We start from the raw sequence: 20384 nt of genomic DNA on the forward strand, positions 1-20384 counted from the left end.
GTGATACGCGTCGGCCTCTGCCGCGCTATTTCTAGTTGAATTATTTATTAACTTCGAGTTTTGTGTATATTATTAGCAGATGTGTGTATGGTAGGTTCTTAGAAAATGTTATTTTTTTATTTATTAGTACTAATATATTCTTGGTGATCGTCATACCATACACATGGCTACACAAGTAATTGATTACACAATTATGTACAATGAATTATTTCAAAGTCATAATATCAAGAGCGCTATATAATATACGGACATTGTCTTTATTTCCTTATATATAAATCATTCTGTAAGGCTAAGCATTTAATACCGTGAATGCACTTACTCGTTATACTATAAGGTGTTGTACTAATAGAATACTACCAAGTTGTCTTAAAACAACGTACATTGTTTATAGATACACATTTAAAAACTTCTAAAAACGCTTCATTAACAAAGAACAAGCGTGTTTTAGGAGTGAATATAAGTATCATGGTGTGGACCTGTATGCGTAGCATCTATAACAGCAGCACCAGACAACGTTCTTGGGCCAAAATAACGATAGCTTGAAATTCACTTCAAGTGTGGACCATTCATAGACTTTCATCAGAAGGCCCATGTCACTGCTAAGCATGGTATTAAACATAATTCGTTAAATAATCTGCATTTGTATAATTACTTTATTATTATTAATTGTATTATTATTGAGATGATTAATACTTCTTCATCTCATTCTATTATAATTATGATTATTGTTATTATTATTTTTATATTATAATTGTGTTTTATTATTATTCTAGGTCAGATACATTCTCAAGTAGAATAAAAGACACAGATTTAGTAAATTTAAAATTGTGAGGTATGTTTCGAAAATCCAGTTTAGGAATGTGTTTATTAAATAATGAAACATTTAGCCAGCTTCATAAAAAACTTTTATCACTTTTTTCAATAAACTCAATTATACATATGTATTAGTAGAAATTCGTTTGATCAATATTTCGGCAAGTAAGGTTGAGGCATTGAAGAGATTTATTTTAAACCTGACATCGTGGTGATCTTTCTTCGTTAACCATTATCATGAGGACAGTAATTAATTCAGGAAATGAGTAATTGATCTTGATTGCCGAATTCAACGAAATAGAGCGCTACGTAATAACCACAGATACAGCGGAAATTATTTGCCGCTGGTATATTCACTTCCCAATTACACCACTAAAATTTCTGTTCTGGCGGCTTTTTCAGCATTTAATAAAAACATTATTAAGAACAATAATAATGTGATGTTTGCGGATGTATCGATTGAAAACGCTGAAGATGTCGTTGACACTATTTGGAGTTATTAGTATCATATTACTGAAACATATTGCTGATGGTAAGCAAATTACTTTCTTTTAAAAATAAGGACATTTACAAAAATGTCATATCTGCCGTAGATGCGTTTTGAATCATCATATAGCATTCAGTTAGTTGCGAATACAGATGTGTACATTTCTACGCGACTAAGCTTTTTGTTTTCTATTTAAAAAGAAGAAATAGTATAACTTGACTTTTGAAATGATTATTGCTTATCTTTATAAAGACGAAGAAAACACTAAAAGATGCAAAACTAAACGAACTGCAAGAAAAACTGTATATTATGCACGAACGAGTTTTGCAAATGAATTTGAATAACTTGAGATATTTGAAAAAAAAAAGATTCTTAACGGTGTGTTTACATCCTGTCCAGCTCGCGTGTAAATCCCTGAAAACCCCGTTGATTCTGTACCCTGGTAGGGCTTAATTTAATTAAACTTATTTACATGACATGTTTCTTCAGGCGGAGAGGGTGGGGGCATTAACAGACAAAGGAGTAAGAGTTTTGAAAATCTCTCTCATATATGTTGGGAGGTAGTGAATTTTAAGAAATGACAGTTTTCGGGTAAAATGAAAATGTGTACGAGTTTTTTGTGGTATGTACATGTTAAAAATAGTGGATACTGGAACAAGAAGGTTGTTGGGAGAAACGATGGCAAGTATATGATGGATAACTTGATTAAGCATGATGGGATGAAATCTTGCCCCACGTGTTTCAAGTGTTTTATGTGCGGCCGATGAAGGGGGTGTATCATATTATTTACTGAACTTGAATTGTGATACACGTTTGCTACGTTTGATATTTTTGCTCTATTTTTATACCTTAAGATATCGGCACAAACTATTATGCACTAACAAGTTTTGCAATTGACTTTGAATAACTTGAGATATTTGAAAAAAAAAATCTGAACGGTGTGTTAACATTCTGTCCAGCCCGCGTGTAAACCGCTGAAAATTCCGTTGAATCTGCACCCTAGTAGGGCTTTTAAAGGGGCCTTTTCACAGATTTTGGCATTTTTTAACTTATTCATTAAATGCTTTATATCGATAAATGTAAACATTGGATCGTAAAAGCGCCAGTAAAAATCAAGAATAAAATTAAAAAAAGGAAAAGAACATTGCCCGGACCAGGTTTCGAACCAGTGACCCCTGGAGTCCTGCCAGAGTCCTGAAGTAAAAACGCTTTAGCCTACTGAGCTATTCCGCCGAGTACACATATTGGACGTATTTTATACCTTATATAAGCAATCTTCGTAGTTTCACAAAATTTAACGACAAAAACAGAACTCTCCAAATTATTCAATCGTTTCGCGTTGCAACGCTTTATAATTTTTAGGTTTTAAAATCGTCAAAAGATGCATATAATGGCTATATTAGACCATGGTAAATGTTCAGTATTACTGTTTCCTCACAAATATCATAACTAAAACGAAAATTTGCGAATCTGAAACAACTTTTTTCAATTTTGTCAATTTACCAAAGCGTGAAAAGATCCCTTTAATTAAACTTATTTACATGACATGTGGGGATGTAATTTTATCCCACGTGTTTCAAGTGTTTCATGCATTGGCTGATGAAGGGAGTATATCATATTATTTACTGAACTTGAATTGTGATATATGTTTGCTACAAATCTGGCTGTGCGTCATCTTTAACAGATTTGGATTACTTTAGAAAGTTCCTGAGAACGCGGAGACAAAAACAACTTTTTAAAAACTGTCATATCATTAATCAAAAGGTAATAACTCATGAAAATACGTTGTTGAGAAATAACCAGATAGTATGCAAATGTTCACACTGAAAAGTCGTTGGATAACGTTTTCTGAATTTTCAAAGTGATATAACTCGTAAAAAGAGATCGTAATGAAAGACCGAACACTTTGCGTATGTGAACCCTATCAGGTGCTTCAACAAATTTAGACAAGTATGTCTGAAATTCAGCGTAGAAATTAAGCGTGTGACGGACAAAAACATGGACATTGAGTAGCTTGTGAGAGATAACAAGGGGCGTTTGTTTCACTCGCCAATAAGCTCATTTGCATCCCTTTCGAATATATTACAAAAATATTTGTAAATAAATACATTAACGCTATGTTAACTGTATTCTTTGCAATGCCTTCTCTCTATGTTATATCACAAAAACTTATATAAACTCAGTTTTCTCATTATAAATATACAATTGAAAATGAGCACGGAAATATATTTTGCTTATTTTAACAACATTGTTTTAATGTTTCTACTTCAGTATACTAAAATACTGAAAACTTACCGTTTAAATAAACACAGTATATCTTTAGAAAAAAAAATCAATGGAAGGAAGTTAACTACTGACAAACAATTGTATTCATGATTTGGTACAGCGTTACCTCTTGTAGTTCCGGCCAGATTGAATAAGTAACTGAATCAAGGACTCTGATCTACAATTGTTCATTTCCGATTTTGACTTCAAACCCAGACCCAGACCTATTTATTGATAGGAAATAACAATGCACATTGGAGTATTCTTAGAAACTGTAGTTTATGAATTAAATATATGTTAGTCAATTACAAATACTTCGAATATCAACTTGTTTGGATTGTTCCCGAATCGTATACACAATGCACGAAATGAATCTTTCGGAAAACACTCTTTAACTATTGATGGGTTTTAATAAAACAATACTTTTTTTAAGTAAATAGTCACTAGAATTGCATTGTTCATTTGAGTGTGTGTTTTTAGAAGTCAGTAAGTGTCAAATGACCATTTCTGATAATTAATAGACTTGTAAACCTAAATTTTCCTTGTTAAGAAGAGCACTCAACATTATTAGTAGTAATAAGTGGTTGAATAGAAGTACTTAATCGATATGTATAAAACATCATCTACCAGTCTGAATGTCACATTATCAAAAAAATGTCCAAATGAAAGGTTTTATAGATCGAATTATGTATAGCTTTAATATTCCATTGACAAGTAATTTTGTTAATCAGCCTGAAATCTGCATAACAAAATCCTTAAATTCCTACGCAAAAATGAGAAAAAATATGTGAAAAATGAAATTAAGGAAACACAATATTGATTAAGAAAATGAGTCCATTCAATAATTCTAAAATTCCCTTAAGAATATTTTGCTATCAGTTCACACAGAACTAGATTGGCCACTGAGTCTGATGCCCACATTTTTGGAAACAGACAAGTCCACTTAACAAATACAGATTATCACCAAAAAAATCTTCATTCACTTTATACTTAAACTACTGCTACAAAGTGACAAAATTTAAAGAAAAACTATATTTATCAACCACTTTAAACATGTCAAGCAGGCATAATTCTGCATAAATTGATTGCACAAAGACGAGTTAATTCGCATACAACATGACTGATTTAACTAAACATATAATAATTAGAACAACTGAATCCAGAAGGTTTAACTTTTTTTTCATGTTATAATGCTTTAATTCATTTCATAATATATGTACATACACATTATTTACAAAGTCATGCACATTAATATATTAATCTACTATATGTAATGTGTTTTCATTAAATTATTAAATTCATTACACAATTTGAATTAATAACATACATCCTTCAACCTTTTTTACTTAACCTACTTTATAATTTTTATGTACAACACATTAATTAGTGCGTCTTGAACGAATACAGATTAAGATTTACCACAACAATTTTGCTATGTAACAAGTTCAAACAAGATAAAACCCAATTATGTATCATTTTCTAATGTTGTTAAATAACACAGTTTGGATTTACAATAAGAGTGCAGTTTACAAATACAATCAATTTAAATTTATGATTAATATGCAAACTACATTATATAGTATGATTTGATCAAGTAAACAAACTTAGCACATTTCAAATATAATGAGAGTTAAAGAAATTTATTTGTGTTATTCGTGCAATTTATGAAATACATATTACTCTAATAACTGTCCGAAAAAATCGTTAACTCGATTTATGCGGTTGCATAAATATTTATAGCTAAGCTTAGGCTAGCGTTAAATCCCTGAAAATTTGGAATAACTTCTGACCGAGCGCAACAACCGGTTTTACAATCATATACATACGCTACAATAGACCTATCGGACAATGAACAAAAATGATATATAGTTAAGGAAAGCATAACCAAAAGCGTGTTTAATTGCAATTTTAAAGATACTTGAAAATGCTTATTACGCAACCCTGCAGTAGTTCGAATAGGTTTGTAATAAATCAGAAAACACTCAGGTGCAATTTAATTAATTTTAGTTATTATAACAACACATATTCAATCAATCACTTATACGACTATAAGTATTATAAGTATGTAGTATGTTGTTTGTATTTGAATACTACAATTGTAAAGAATACGTTTAAATATGTTATTATGGCCAACGAGCTATTTATATATATATATCTCCGATTGTAGATACATGATGCCGTGTCTTGCTAAATATTAATATTTATATGTATCATTTATGCTAAAAAAGACATGAAATGTTGCAACCTGATACATTTTACAGATGTTTTCCACTATTAATACGCATTATTGGTTCCCTTCTTTGTGTTACAATTAATTATCCATGGGTAAATTTGCTGAAGTAATTCACGTGTTTCATGACATTGCAATTAGAATTTCCATAATATATTGGAGCGATAAAATGTTTGGCTACCAACTTTATCGAAACAGAAATCTAGTAATACATGTATAGCATACACTTTAAAAAGCTTTTTACAGTTGCCTCTACGTTTGGTTCAATCCTATTGATTTAGTTCGATTAAATAAAAAACTAAGGCTTGTTGCGACCAACTGAGTTTTGCCTCTTATGATTAGCGGCTTGTTAAGATTTACTTGGTTATTTGAAATTTGGTAAGCATAATAATTACTTGTTTTCGTGTAATACACTTCTTTTTTTGTAATTAATAATATAAAGTAATAAGACAAATGCACATGATTACGACTTTATGGCGTATTTAAGCCTCTTTGGGCGGCATTAAGAGCGCTTCAAATAAAGGTTTTATCAACAAGTATTAAATGTTTTTGGTACACTTCACACCTTTTTATACACATTTCATTTATACAAAATCAATGCTTTCGTAAGGTTCATATTATCATGGTCTAATATAATGATTCGTTTTATTTCCATAAACAATTTAAGATGTAAAGTAATATACTGCTTAAAAATAATATTTATTTTAGGCATAGTTTGCTTCAAGTGTATGGATGCGGAGAAATACAAGCATGCATTAACCGTACGGTTTATATCGTAATTCCTTACTGCATCTTTTTGAACAACAAATAGTGACATTTTGCGAATTCTTCTTTAATTTCTGTTTTTTCACCGGTTAAACTAACACATTTTCGGAACTACTTTTTCTATTTTTTGATTATCATATCAAGATTTACTTCAAGATTTATATATTTTTTTTATAATCACGAGTGAATAAAAAACGATATTCCATCGAATCCAACAAATTTTCTTTTTATTTTATGCTCTTTTACCGTTTATTTAAATTGTAAAAGAGTTTAACCGGAGAATTTCGCTGGTATAACGAGGTCATAATGTGTAATGAAATGTATTGAGGCACGCCACGGGAGAAAGAGTAACTTTTCAGCGAAAAGGAAACAGCTGTTAATTATTTTCTTGAAAAAGGGACACAAAACAAACAGAAAATTTGTTCATGTCAGTGTAAGATCGTTTGTTATTTCAAGAGCCACGAGTGAAATATTATTTTTCTATAATCACTCGTGAACTAACAAACGATCTTACACTGACATGAACAAATATCCTCTATTTAATTATTTTATTTTACTTTACCTTTAAACTAGAATTAAGACCCTGCACCTTGACATAGGAAATATGTCCCTTCATGCTCGGCTACATTTTAGTTGGATTTCAACTTAATACAAGTCCTAGTTTTGTGCAAGAGTATGTTTTAAATAGTTTTAATTTTGATATTCAGGTTCGTGGTTCTTGTGGTCAAAGATCCATCAAACTCTTTGTGTCACTTCTGCTAAGGTATTTCACAATCCATGCATTCTGGACACAGTTATGATCAAAATATATAGTTACGCGTGGGCTTCTTATACTTACATGTGACCGTTATGTGTTACCTAATGACGTTATTATATCCGGTCCTATTTACTACCGATTATATTTTATTTCTTACTCGGGATCTTTTGGATATTTTAGGATATCTTGATGTTTTACTTCGTGTGTTAAATGTTATTCATGAAATGTCAATTCCATTTCCGTGTTAAGCACTAATTATTAAATAGATATATATATATACAAATTCCTTGCCTGATGTTTTGATGATAATAATTCAAAACCAACGATCTTGCCAAGGCGGTTCAATTTTATTTCTGTAAAGCGAGACAAAGAAATATATTATAATATTTTCAAATAATATACATGTGAATCTACATGCACAGTTTATAATAGCATTTCATATAGCATTTGAAATAAAATACTTCTACAGAAATTTTCAGAAACATAGGATTTCAATAACTTACCATAAAAAGCCTACATTTTAATATTTGTTATATCAGTTTGCGGTCCAGTTATTATAAATTCTACACAATTCTTTACATACCGAATAATCCTGTAGAGTTAACAATATAATGTTATTAATTATAACAATAACATCAGCATACAACTAAAATCAGTAACTAACTATAAATTTCCGCACTTAGTAAAATAATACAAACAACAAATGAATAACCAAAATGTAAATAATTATAAGTTCATACCTGTAAAGCGAGACAGAAAATACGGTTTGCGTGAAGCTTAAATACTGTTAATAGGGGTGTGATTTCGATCGTGATAGGTCGGCTATCTCCGGACTTTCCGTAAGATAGTTTCCCACAAAAGTGCTAACTGGTATTAATCGGTTTTTCCTTTTTTGGTAAGTTCCTAGGTATGTTTTTCTGGTGAATCAGTGACCAATTAACTGGTATTAATAGATTTTTATAATTCCTAGGTGCTGAATAAGTGACCTGTGGTCAGTTTGCGTACTGTTTTTCCAATCCTGATTTATATTCTTGGAACTGGGGATATGTGTTTTGTTGAACCGAATTCTCTTATATTTAAAGGTCTTTAAACTCAACCGAAATATATGTTTTGTTTCGTTGTTGTTAATAAGAATTTGCTTGCGAAGTGTTTCCTTGCTGTAGGTAAAGACAGGTGTTAAAACATGAACGTATTTCTTTTGTTCTTGGTAACCATTTGCTATTCTAATATTTTTATAATATATGATGATTATATCTAATATAAAATAAAATGAAAATTACATTTAATAAAAATAAAATTAATAATTAATGCAAATATATTAATCCATGAAGTCAATGTTTTGTTTTTAAAGGGATTACATCTTTCCCCTCTTCATTTAATTAGAATTCCTATTCTAATATGATAGAACTGCCTTAATTTTATCTTGCTTAAACTTTCCAAAGGGGCATTTATTAACTACTATTAACATCACACGGTAGGTAAAAAACGCAAAATACAAATATAACTTTTCAAAACATCACCATCTAAGTTATAAGTAGAAAAAATAAGGTCGAAATTCTTGAATCGATGCCATAAGTATTTATTATGATTCTACATAATTTGTAATTTATTATATCGTCATTTTCCCCTTTAACGTAAAAATGGTTGATCATTTGACGTTCCAAAAGTGAAATTCCTAAATATTTTATATAGAATATAAGTGTTTCCATTCTAATGTTTCCAGATTTTAACATTATTTTAAAAACTGACATTTTATATTGGCTTTGTAATTTATTATGGTTCTCAAATGTAGTACAACAATAGTTCAACTCTTCCAACCTATAGTCTCCCGGGGGTAGTTTCAAAGTGATTTCTTTCTTAATTTCAATTTTAAGGCATGCCTTCACAAGATTTTGAAGAAGTGAGGAATGGTATAGCCAGAGACCTAATGATGCTACAAAAATAAACATTGTGATCGATGTCGTCCTGAAAAATAAAATAAAACTAAACATGACATCATTCATTTATTTTAAATATGAAAAAATCAAGATCCCTATTTTCTGTGGATGGTACTACAAAGTAATTTGATGGTTGACTATTAACGGTTGTTGTTTTCAGGCTTGTGGTGTCGCAAAATTTACAAATTCTTATTAAACCCCTGTAATTGTACAAATCTCCGCATCGACCATGACACCAAAGCCCACAACACTCGTTATAATCGTACTGATCCCATTTAGTAGACAACATTTCAAAGCAGATGTGACACAATTTGGTTTTATCCCGATAACTTTTGTTATTATTTAGGTTGAAATGTTTAAAATGTTGTCTAAAGATAACGAAATGTGCTTCCTCTGAGGAAGTAGAAGTCTTCTATCGATATACGCGTCGGCATGCCTCGATATACGCGTGGTACTGAATTAGAATTTAGAAAACGGTGGTATGCTTTTTTGTAATGTCGGAGTCGATTTCAAATGATTTAATTATTTCTATTATTAGTTTGTAATTTATAATATTGTCCACTTTCAATAAATGAGCAAGCATTTGTTCCCTAAGTACCGGAATATCAAAATAATTAATACAGAGTAATTGATTTTTATTGAAATGATGTCTGATAGTAACATAAATGTAAATACTGACATTTTATTTTTATTTATTCTTTTTCCTAATGAATTATAAGTTTTCAGAAAGTACGTTATTTCGTATAAGTCTCTGTTATTTATATTTGGGAGAGAAATTGGGATTTTTAATTGGGTATTATGAGTAAATTTAAATAAATTTTCAAAACAGATAGAAAAATGAATGAGAAAATCGAGTTTCATTTCTATATGAATAAACATGGTAACACTAAAAATGAATTCAATGATTTACAAACTTACAAATATGATAATGTATGGTAATGATGTTTTTATATCCACGTCACCTGAAAATATATGATGATATATATTTTTTGTGGTGAATATGATTATACATAGTTTTATTTATACATCAATAGTCAATTATAAACATCATAAATGGTGAAACAACAGTAAAACCATCTTTACGAAATCAGACTTCTGAAAAAATATGAACAATACAAATTATCAAAATATTTTTTTATCTATCTATATATATATATATATATATATATATATATATATATATATATATATATATATATATATATATATATATATATATATATATATATATATATATATATATATATATATATATCTATCTATCTATCTATATATATATATATATATATATATATATATATATATATATATATATATATATATATATATATATATATATATAAATATATACTTCAACAATCAATTATTTACATCATACGTTGTGTACTTATATGTACTCTTTTATTCCATTATGTGTTAAATACAATTCAGTATGATAGTCTACTTTAATTAACAATCTAAGATTATAATATTGATAAAAATTCAAGTTCAGTGCAGAAGGAATCTCCATAACAATTTTCCCGGAAGTATTTTCAAACAGTATATCTGTCGTGTCAATGTGTAATTTGGGAACTAATCCAAAGATCAATTTCCTAATTGGTATATTATTAGGTAAGTCAATGTTCCATTCTGATCTACATGTCATACAATTTTAAAGGCTAATATCTAAACATATTAATCCATTACTACTGTGAATGTAGAGAAATGTACCTCTCTGTTGTTTAAAGAATTCCAATTTGTTTAGGATCATTATTGTTATTAACAGGTGAATGAAGATAAGCATGATAATAACATGTTCGTATTCCAAGGTTTCGTTGAGAACATTTGCAAATTCGCGTATGGGAGATAAGGTTGTTGGGAGTGTGAACATCAATGTCTGAGCGGTGGTAGGTTTAATTAGCATTATCATTACTGTCAATTCCCGTAGTTTTCTTGTTACGATTACAATAAAAATCGTGTTACAGAATGTTAACGCGATACCTACAATTGTAATAATGTTAAAGGTGGATAGAGTAGAATCGATTGGGATTTCGCCATCTAACATAGCTTCTGTTAGGTCATGGTACACGATTTGATTATTTTTGGTTCTTTTAACGAATGTATCCATATCTATTTCTAGCTTATGCGATCTCTTTAATATATGTTGCGTATTTTTCTCAGATATTTTAAATTCAGGTAATAATACTTCTATTGGATTGTTGTATGAGATTTCGTTTAACATTTCATCCAAAATTGTATAATTAAAGAATTGTTGCAATAACGGTAGATTTACTGGATGTATTCGATCGATATTTGTGTCATTTTTAACACATTTGGTGATGTGTGCTTCTATGCGTTGTGTGTTTGTCACCAAATTGCACCCACGTGCTATATTTAAAACACAAAATTTGCAACCATTAATTAACTGTGAACTGTTCACACATTCCAGTCGTAAATCGGGTTGCAAGTATACTAGTGTTTTTTCATGGTTGAGTATTCTTATATCTGACTTCAACGCGTTACGTACAATCTTATATTCGCAAATATCTTTAACTCTAGCCTTATCCCCGTGTTTCATGAGCTCTATGAAACAATTATTACTGACATCTTTATAAAATACCAAATTCTCTTTACATAAAATTGTTGTTCCAATTGAGGAACAGTCTCGTAAGAACGTTTCCTGAGGAAATGCGTATACATGTATTAGATGTTTTTCGTTATAAACAAGATATTTTGGTTTCTTTGTGTATTCTTTGACGTCTGAATTTTTGATATCGTTGTTAAGAGGAATGGGAAAGAAATTTAATTCATAAATTTCATTTTCAATACTGTTAATCAGTGGAAAAAACACCATTATGTATATCTAGCTGTCTATACGACCATAAATAAATTCAGCGTGATTGTAATAAAATAACAATTCCTGGCTGACTAATTTATGTGTAGGAAACTGTTCTTTTAGATTTTCCATGATTCCTACTATGTTACGTGACATTATTTCGGGTCTATCATGTGACCAGATAATTTCTTATTACTCAACGCCTCGATCCCTATTGCTAAACTATCAAATTGCGATCGTTTTTTCATCATATTATTATTAAACTCTAGTATGATTGTTTCTGTAGTAGTATGGTGATTTTCACTTGTTTCTAACGCATTTACTACGTTGGATCTAAATGGAGAGATGTTTGCAACAAATTCATTAAATAGTGCTGACATTTCTCCAAACTGGTGACTTATCGCATTCATAACAATATTAACTCGTGAAGCTAATTTATCGGCATGGTCTTTTAGTTTATTCAGTTGTGCGATTGTTGCGATGCCAAAAAGTGTGGATCCGATATCACCTATAAATGGTAGCAATCCCGTGGATTCGCGAGGTAGTCTTTTGTTTGATATAGTAGGTATCACGCTTTGAAAATTATTTAACAACAGTTTCAAATCGGCTTCCATGAGGTTTTTGAGATTATTGACTTGAATAGATATTGGGCATGCTTTTTCATAGTAAGTACTGCTGACATTTATACAAAAAGGAAAATCATTTAACAAGATTTTCAAGTCGGATTCCGTGTGATTTTTAAAACCATTAAATCTTATAGATGTTGGACATCGCTTTTCATAGTGACTATGGCTGATATTTCTATGCATAGACAAATCGTTTACTAACTCTGTATCGAAGTTGTAATCCGTTATCTTGAATTCAAACGTGTGGGTCCAATGGTTGTTTACAAAGTGTATTGGTTTTGGATCTGAGAACTGGATACCATGGTTCACAAATATTTGTTCTGTATACACTTCCGTTATTGTCATGACAATGATAATCACTTAAGCGAGCATCTTGCCTACAATGACAATAAATAGAATGTATAATTATTTTTTTTTTTTTACTTGCGATTGCGCTTTTTTGCTTTCTTAAAAGATTTATTTATATAAAATTGTTTTATTAAAGCTTCTGAGGTATCTACTTCATCTGCCCATGTATTTTTATATTTCTTATTAGCCCATTTGAGTAAATATTGTCGTTTATTATCCTTAACTCTTGTTTTTAAGATTTTTTCTACTCTATACCATTTTTTATTAGTTTTTGGTATAGTGTTCTTTACGTCGTTAAGTGTATTTCGGTTGTCTGTTTGGGTATTGCTGTTGTCTAAGACTTGTGGTGTATTAATTGTTGAGTCATTTGCAATTAATGGATCGTTACTTGCGGTGTTATTGCTGTCAACTGTGTCGTGAAATAAATAGTTTTGTTTTTCTCTGAAATCATCAGTATTTATAAATCTCCGTAATCTATTTATATTAATAGGAACCTTTAATTCTTTGTTTGAGTGTCTTTCTCGTAATATATATGTGCCATTTTTTAATATTTTAGTTATGTAATATAATTGCTCTGAAAATTTTCTAAATAGTTTTCTAGATCTATTCAAAGGAACGTTTTCTTGTTTAATGAAGACTAGATCTCCCAAAGTGAACGGCCGGATGATTGTTTTATGATCATAGTGTTTCTTCATAGTTTTCCTTGAATTATTTATATTGTCTTTGGTTATTTGCCAAACGATCCTAAACCTTTCCTTCAGCTCATTAATGTAAGATTATATTGATTGATTAATTTTCTTTTCTGCGCAAAGTTCTGAAATAATTGGTTTTATCATGTGTCTGCCAAAAAGAACATAGTAAGTTGAGAATTTTGTTGTGTCGGAACAAAAAGAATTATAAGCAATTTGTACACTTGATAATTTATCGGGCCATTCGTTTTCTGACTTTTTTTGGTACATTTGTGGAAAATAATAATTCTGTTTAATTATCCAAAACGTCTTATCAACTCCGAAGTGACCGTTTAAATCATGAAAGTTATAAATTATTTCCTGTTTTAATGATTCTGGTAAAGCTAATTGTTTTATAAATACATTTAAACTTGGCATTTCTTTGATCTTGGTTCATAAAAATGAAATAAAATGTTATCAACTATTTCATGCTGTGTACTAATAAACGGAATTCGTTTTGCGTTTTTATTGTCAGGTAAATTGCCCTCTTTTAAAAACATATAAATTTCCCCAAAATCTTTTGAAATTGATTGCAAAAAACTTATGTTAATTTGATCACCCATTTTCTCTGCTGTTCGGTCATTGACTTCTGGTATGTTACACGTAAAAGTTATTTTTCCTGATTTAATGTGTCTGGGGTTAATTTGTCTGGTGTTGTCTGAGGATTTATTTCTGGGTTAATGGTTTGTGTTGATACGTGTTTTCGAGGAGAAATTGGAATGGAATGTGCCAAATTATCTAATTTACCTTTTGTCTCAGAAATGGTTTTTGTTGCCATCTGTTGAATTGTTGTAAACGCTTTATCCTGATTGGTTGTTGTTCCTAGGAAACGCGTTTGTTGTTATTCCTGAATATTAGGGCTTAAGTCTGAATAATTGGTATTTTTATGGGCTTGTTGCCTTGTGATAACATTAATTTTGTGTTCTCTCTGTTCTAGGGTAATGCTATTTTCATTCTGAAATAGATTTTTGTATGTCTGTTAAGACCATGTCCGTAGTTTCTTGCCTTTTTATTTTATGATCTATTCTGCTCAGAAAATCACTTGGGTTTTTCTACCAGCGCGATAAATAATTTCGTGGTCGTAATTTTCTAATTCAAGTGCCCAACGATACAGTCGGTCATTTGTATTCTTTGCCCTATGTAAATATATAAGTGCTTTATTATCTGTAACAATTTTAACGTGGGTGTTTGAAATGTACACTCTACATTCTTTTAAGGCATACATTATTTCTAATAATTCTAATTCACTACTGGAGTATCTCTTTCTGCGTCATTTAATGATCGACCTCCGTATAAAATTACATGAGGGTGATTGGGTTTACTTTCCTGACATAAAATAAAGCCTACTGCTGATTGACTTGCGTCTGTATATATGGTAAATTCTTTATCGGGTAATCTAAATATCGGTTTTGACATGAGTGCAGTTTTTAAAGTATTGAAACTTTTGTTATGTTCTTCGGTCCATTTGAATATTGTATCTTTTTAAAGAAGCCTATTTAAAGGTGCGACAATATAACCGTTAATAAATCTTTTTAAGAAATTAGTCATTCCGAGGAAACTTTTGAGTGATTTCTGATTGTTGGGTATTTGAAAATCTTTGATAATTTTTAATTTATCAGGGTCCATTTGAATTGTGTTTCCTTCGAAAACCGTGACTAAAAATGTTATTTTCTTTTGTGCAAAATGACTCTTTTTGAGGTTAATCACTAATCCTGCCTCTTTTAATTTGCCGAGAACTTGTCTTAGTTCTGTTATAGGGGTTTCAATATTGTCACTCATTAAAAGACAATCATCGAGGAAAAATAATAAATTTTTAAAATTGAATTCTTGCAATACTTTTGATAAATATATTGACCAATAATAAGGGCTGGAAGAAAGGCCAAAAGGGGCCACGTTAAACTGAAAACAACGTCCTGTTGGTGAATAAAAAAGCAGTATATTTTTTAGAATCTTCCGCCAGTGGTAAACTATGATATGCCTGTTTAATGTCAATTTTAGTAAAAATGGTTGTTTTTTTCTCTGCAATCATATGTTGAACATCAACCATAGTTGGCATTTGATAGTACATTTTCTTTGAAATTTTATTTAGTAGTCTGTAATCCATACGTAATCTATATAATTGTTTTTCTTCTTTTTTTGTCTTTATCACTAGAGTCTTTATCTTCAGAATGTGTATGTTTTTTAACTAGTACAATTGGGCTACTCCAAATTGAGATTGATGGACTTATAATCTTTTTGTCAAGCATTTTTTGTAATTGATCTTCGATAATTTGTCGTGTACGTGGGTTAACGGGATAGGGTCTTGAACGAATGGGAATCGATCCCGGTGCTAATTCAATACTACACTCGAAATCTTTTACTGTGCCAACATCTGTTTCTGTGTTACTAAATATATTTTGAAATTGTTGTAAAACTTCAAAAAGTTATTTGTTATTGGCATATTCTTTCCCTATTTTACTTTTCAGTAATGTTTCCTTGTTGTTTAAATTTTCTGTGGTATTATTTCTATTTACGCCGTTAATATTATTTAATTCATAAACCTTGGTCATATCTAGGATGTAAATAGATGCTAGTATGTCGTATTTATTAAATATATTTTCACAATTAGAATCATTATAAATTGGAAAATGGATAATTTTATTGTTGTTGTTAGCAATATATAAATCGACGCCCATTATAATGTTTTCATCCGTAATATGTAAATTTTTATTCATGAAGTTTTCGCCTAAAACTGTGGTATTTTCTTGAAAGAATTGGCTTTAATCTTTAATTTTTTATTTGTCTGAATGCAATTTATTTCTTTCCTAGAGAAATCGGACACACATTTTGTATGACTTGTATTTATTTCCATGGTATTTGTTTTAAAGTTGAAATTGGCTTCGTATTGTTTGAAAAAGTCTATCCTTAAAATAACATTATGTGTTAATTCTGGGACTATGAGGAAATCATGATTAAACATTGTTTTATCAATTATTATTACTTTCGAAGCGTGATAAGTTTTTTCGGATATGGCTGTCTTAATCTGAATGTGTGAAATGATGCATTCCTGTCGGTCGACATTTGTTGTATTGAAAAATTTCTCGCTAATAACGGACAAGGAAGAACCTGTATCTAGGATAATTTTCGTGTTAATATTTGCAACTTTACCTGTACAGAAAATGAATGCAGAAACGACTTTTAATGCCAACATTTTAGTGTGTTTTTTCTTAGATTGTTTAACTTGTTTTTTTCTTTTTGAATGTTGAGTTTGAAGATAAATAAAATGGTGTTTTATTTTCCTTCATGTCCTGTTGTTTATGTCATTTACATGTTCGAAACACATTGACTGGAAATGGTTAAATTGTTGACAGTTATTACATCCTTTGTTAAATTCAAAACAGTCCCTTCCCCCCATACATTGTGCGTATCCGCATTTAGAACATAAATCTGGCGGTCTTCCAGAATTTTGTAATTGCGGAATATTTCCTGAGCGATCTATAATGCGTGGCTTTTGATATTCAATCGGCATTGGATTTCTGTAATTTTGATAACGACGCAGTTGATGTGTATGCTGAGTGCGATCGTATCGATTGAATTTACTGAAAATGAAGTTGTCATATCACAGAGTTTACAATATTTTGATAATTCCGATAATGAACTTGGTTGTTTTAATATGACATCCTTTTTAATATTGTCTCTTAGTCCATTTATTAATAAACTAATAAGTACTTTTTCGTCTAAGCCTTGAATGTCAGTGGAAATTTGTAATGCTCTCGCAATGTAATCGTCACATGATTCCGTATCTTTTTGTTTATTAGCGATTAAATTGAAATCTAACTCTTTGGTATGAAAACGTTTTGCGAGGGCTTTTTTTGAGTTCTTCATAATCTGATTTTATATTTTCTGACAAATTATTATAGAATGCCTCCGCTCTGTCGCTTAGATAGAATGGTAATATATTTGTAAATTCGTATCTTTCAATATCATTTATTAAACAAAATTTATCAAATTTTGTCAGAAAAGCTGGAAGACTATCATACTCTTCACTCGTAAAGCATGCTAGTTTAATACTATTAGATCTAAACATTCTACCTGTTGTTGACGGTTTCTTTCGGATACCGGTAGCTGTCGGAAAAGTCGTCACGGGCTTGATCTGGCTCTCTGGCGCCGATGGGGTTAAACGTTTGAATCTGGCCGCTACCGGTTCTCTGGGGAGCGTCTGCCTACACAAGTAAATATTGTCACTATTAGATTGTGTTATTGTTGTTAGATTATTTAATAAAATATTGTTAGCGTTATTTAATCCAAAATAATGTTCTCGCGAAAGAATAGGAAGTTGGTCGTCTGTCGGAGATGGATTCTCGGATCGTCGGTGAAAATCGCCGTAGGGTGGTGGTTCGAATCTGGTTTTGGGGAACAGGTCCGTCGTTGTTTGTTCGAATGTTGGATCTGCCCGTCCTTCCTGGTGGCGTTGTTCGGGAAGTGGGCCTTGTCGTGGCGTTGTTCGGGTAGTGGGTCTTGTCGTTCCTCAGTGAGGTGTGGATGGAATGGTGATATGAACGTTATACTCGTCTGTTCATCTAGTTGGTTGGGTCCCTCTGGTTTATTTGAATCGGTTTCTTGTGTCGATATTGGATATGTTACTGGTTGTAGTTGTGGCTGTTCGTCCGTGGTTGTTTTTTGATCTGATCGTTTTTTATAGGTACGATATGGTTTGGCGGAATATGTTATTTTGCGAACTGTCTTAACGGAATTTAATTTTATATGAAAATCTGCTCTTAATTGTTTAGCATGATGTTTTACACTATTAACGAAATCTTCTGGTGTTTCTAAATAAAGTTTTGACTCACTTTTGGTTGTTGACGGTCTGTCTCGCTTGGCTGTCGCTGGTTGCGTTGACTCTGGGGTGGCCGGTGGTGTAAGCTCGTCCTGATTAGAAAGTAAATGTGAGTAAGACATTGTAAAATTTTATTGTAGATATTTGTTTATATATTATCATTTTTCACACTTTCTACGATATCCTTTATAATGTTTTAATTCATCCAAAACCCGTATTCTCCTCCAAGTTATAACGGGTCCTATTTACTACCGATTATATTTTATTTCTTACTCGGGATCTTTTGGATATTTAAGGATATCTTGATTTTTTATTTCGTGTGTTAAATGTTATTCATGAAATGTTATTTCCATTTCCGTGTTAAGCACTAATTATTAAATAGATATATATACATATTCCTTGCCTGATGGTTTGATGATAATAATTCAAAACTAACGATCTTGCCAAGGCAGTTCAATTTTATTTCTGTAAAGCGAGACACAGAAATATTATAATATTTTCAAATAATATACATGTGAATCAACAGCACAGTTTATAATAGCATGTCATATAGCATTTGAAATAAAATACTTCTACAGTAATTTTCAGAAACATAGGATTTCAATAACTAACAATAATAAGCCTACATTTTGATATTTGTTATATCAGTTTGCGGTCTAGTTATTATAAATTCTACACAATTCTTTACATACCGAATAATCCTGTAGAGTTAACAATATAATATTTTAATTATAACAATAACATCCGCATACAACTAAAATCAGTAATTAACTATAAATTTCCGCACTTAGTAAAATAATACAAACAACAAATGAATAACCAAAATGTAAATAATTATAAGAATCATACCTGTAAAGCGAGACAGAAAATACGGTTTGCGTGAAGCTTAAATACTGATAATAGGGGTGTGATTTCGATCGTGATAGGTCGGCTATCTCCGGACTTTCCGTAAGATAGTTTTCCACAAAAGTGCTAACTGGTATTAATCGGTTTTTCCTTTTTTTGGTAAGTTCCTTGGTATGTTTTTCTGATGAATCAGTGACCAATTAACTGGTATTAATAGATTTTTATAATTCCTAGGTGCTGAATAAGTGACCTGTGATCAGTTTGCGTACTGTTTTTCCAATCCTGATTTATATTCTTGGAACTTGGGATATGTGTTTTGTTGAACCGAATTCTATTATATTAATAGGTCTTTAACATCAACCGAAATATATGTTTTGTTTCGTTGTTGTTAATAAGAATTTGCTTGCGAAGTGTTTTCTTGCTGTAGGTAAAGACTGGTATAAAAACATGAACTTATTTCTTTTGTTCTTGGTAACCATTTGCTATTCTAATATGATTATAATATATAATAATTATATCTAATATAAAATAAAATGAAAATTACATTTAATACAAATAAAATTAATAATTAATGTAAAAACATTAATTCATGAAGTCAATGTTTTGTTTTTAAAGGGATTACATCATACTCATGAGTGACACTCTGTCTTACAATACTTGTAAATTCTTACCAGTTATTTTAAAATCCATCTAACCTGAAGAAATGGCTTTTAAACGACGGAATACTGAAGTATTCTCAATACCAAAATATATTGGGAATAAGGTGGAAAACTCACATTTTGTGATAGCGTATGCATCGCAATGGGGTAGTTTGTCAGTATTCGGATAAAGCATATAAATTGGTAAATAAAATAATATTTTTGTTAAACGGACATGCTTCAAAAAGCCAAAAATACGACTTTAAATTTAAGTTAGTGCTCCAAATGTGCATTGATTGAATACTGGGAAGGA

General features: G+C 30.6%; 1 protein-coding gene across 1 annotated transcript in view; it reads left to right on the forward strand.

Moving 5' to 3' along the window:
* The first annotated feature begins 1186 nt into the window (after positions 1–1186).
* LOC127872459 (hemicentin-1-like) overlaps positions 1187–20384 on the forward strand; it is a 67084-nt gene continuing 47886 nt past the window's right edge. Inside the window, exon 1 of the mRNA XM_052415791.1 lies at positions 1187–1345. Coding sequence (XP_052271751.1) covers positions 1264–1345 — 82 coding nt within the window. The 5' untranslated portion in view covers positions 1187–1263. The remainder of the gene's footprint in view (positions 1346–20384) is intronic.

The sequence above is a fragment of the Dreissena polymorpha genome, chromosome 3 (assembly GCF_020536995.1).
Source record: "Dreissena polymorpha isolate Duluth1 chromosome 3, UMN_Dpol_1.0, whole genome shotgun sequence".
NCBI lineage: Eukaryota > Metazoa > Mollusca > Bivalvia > Myida > Dreissenidae > Dreissena > Dreissena polymorpha.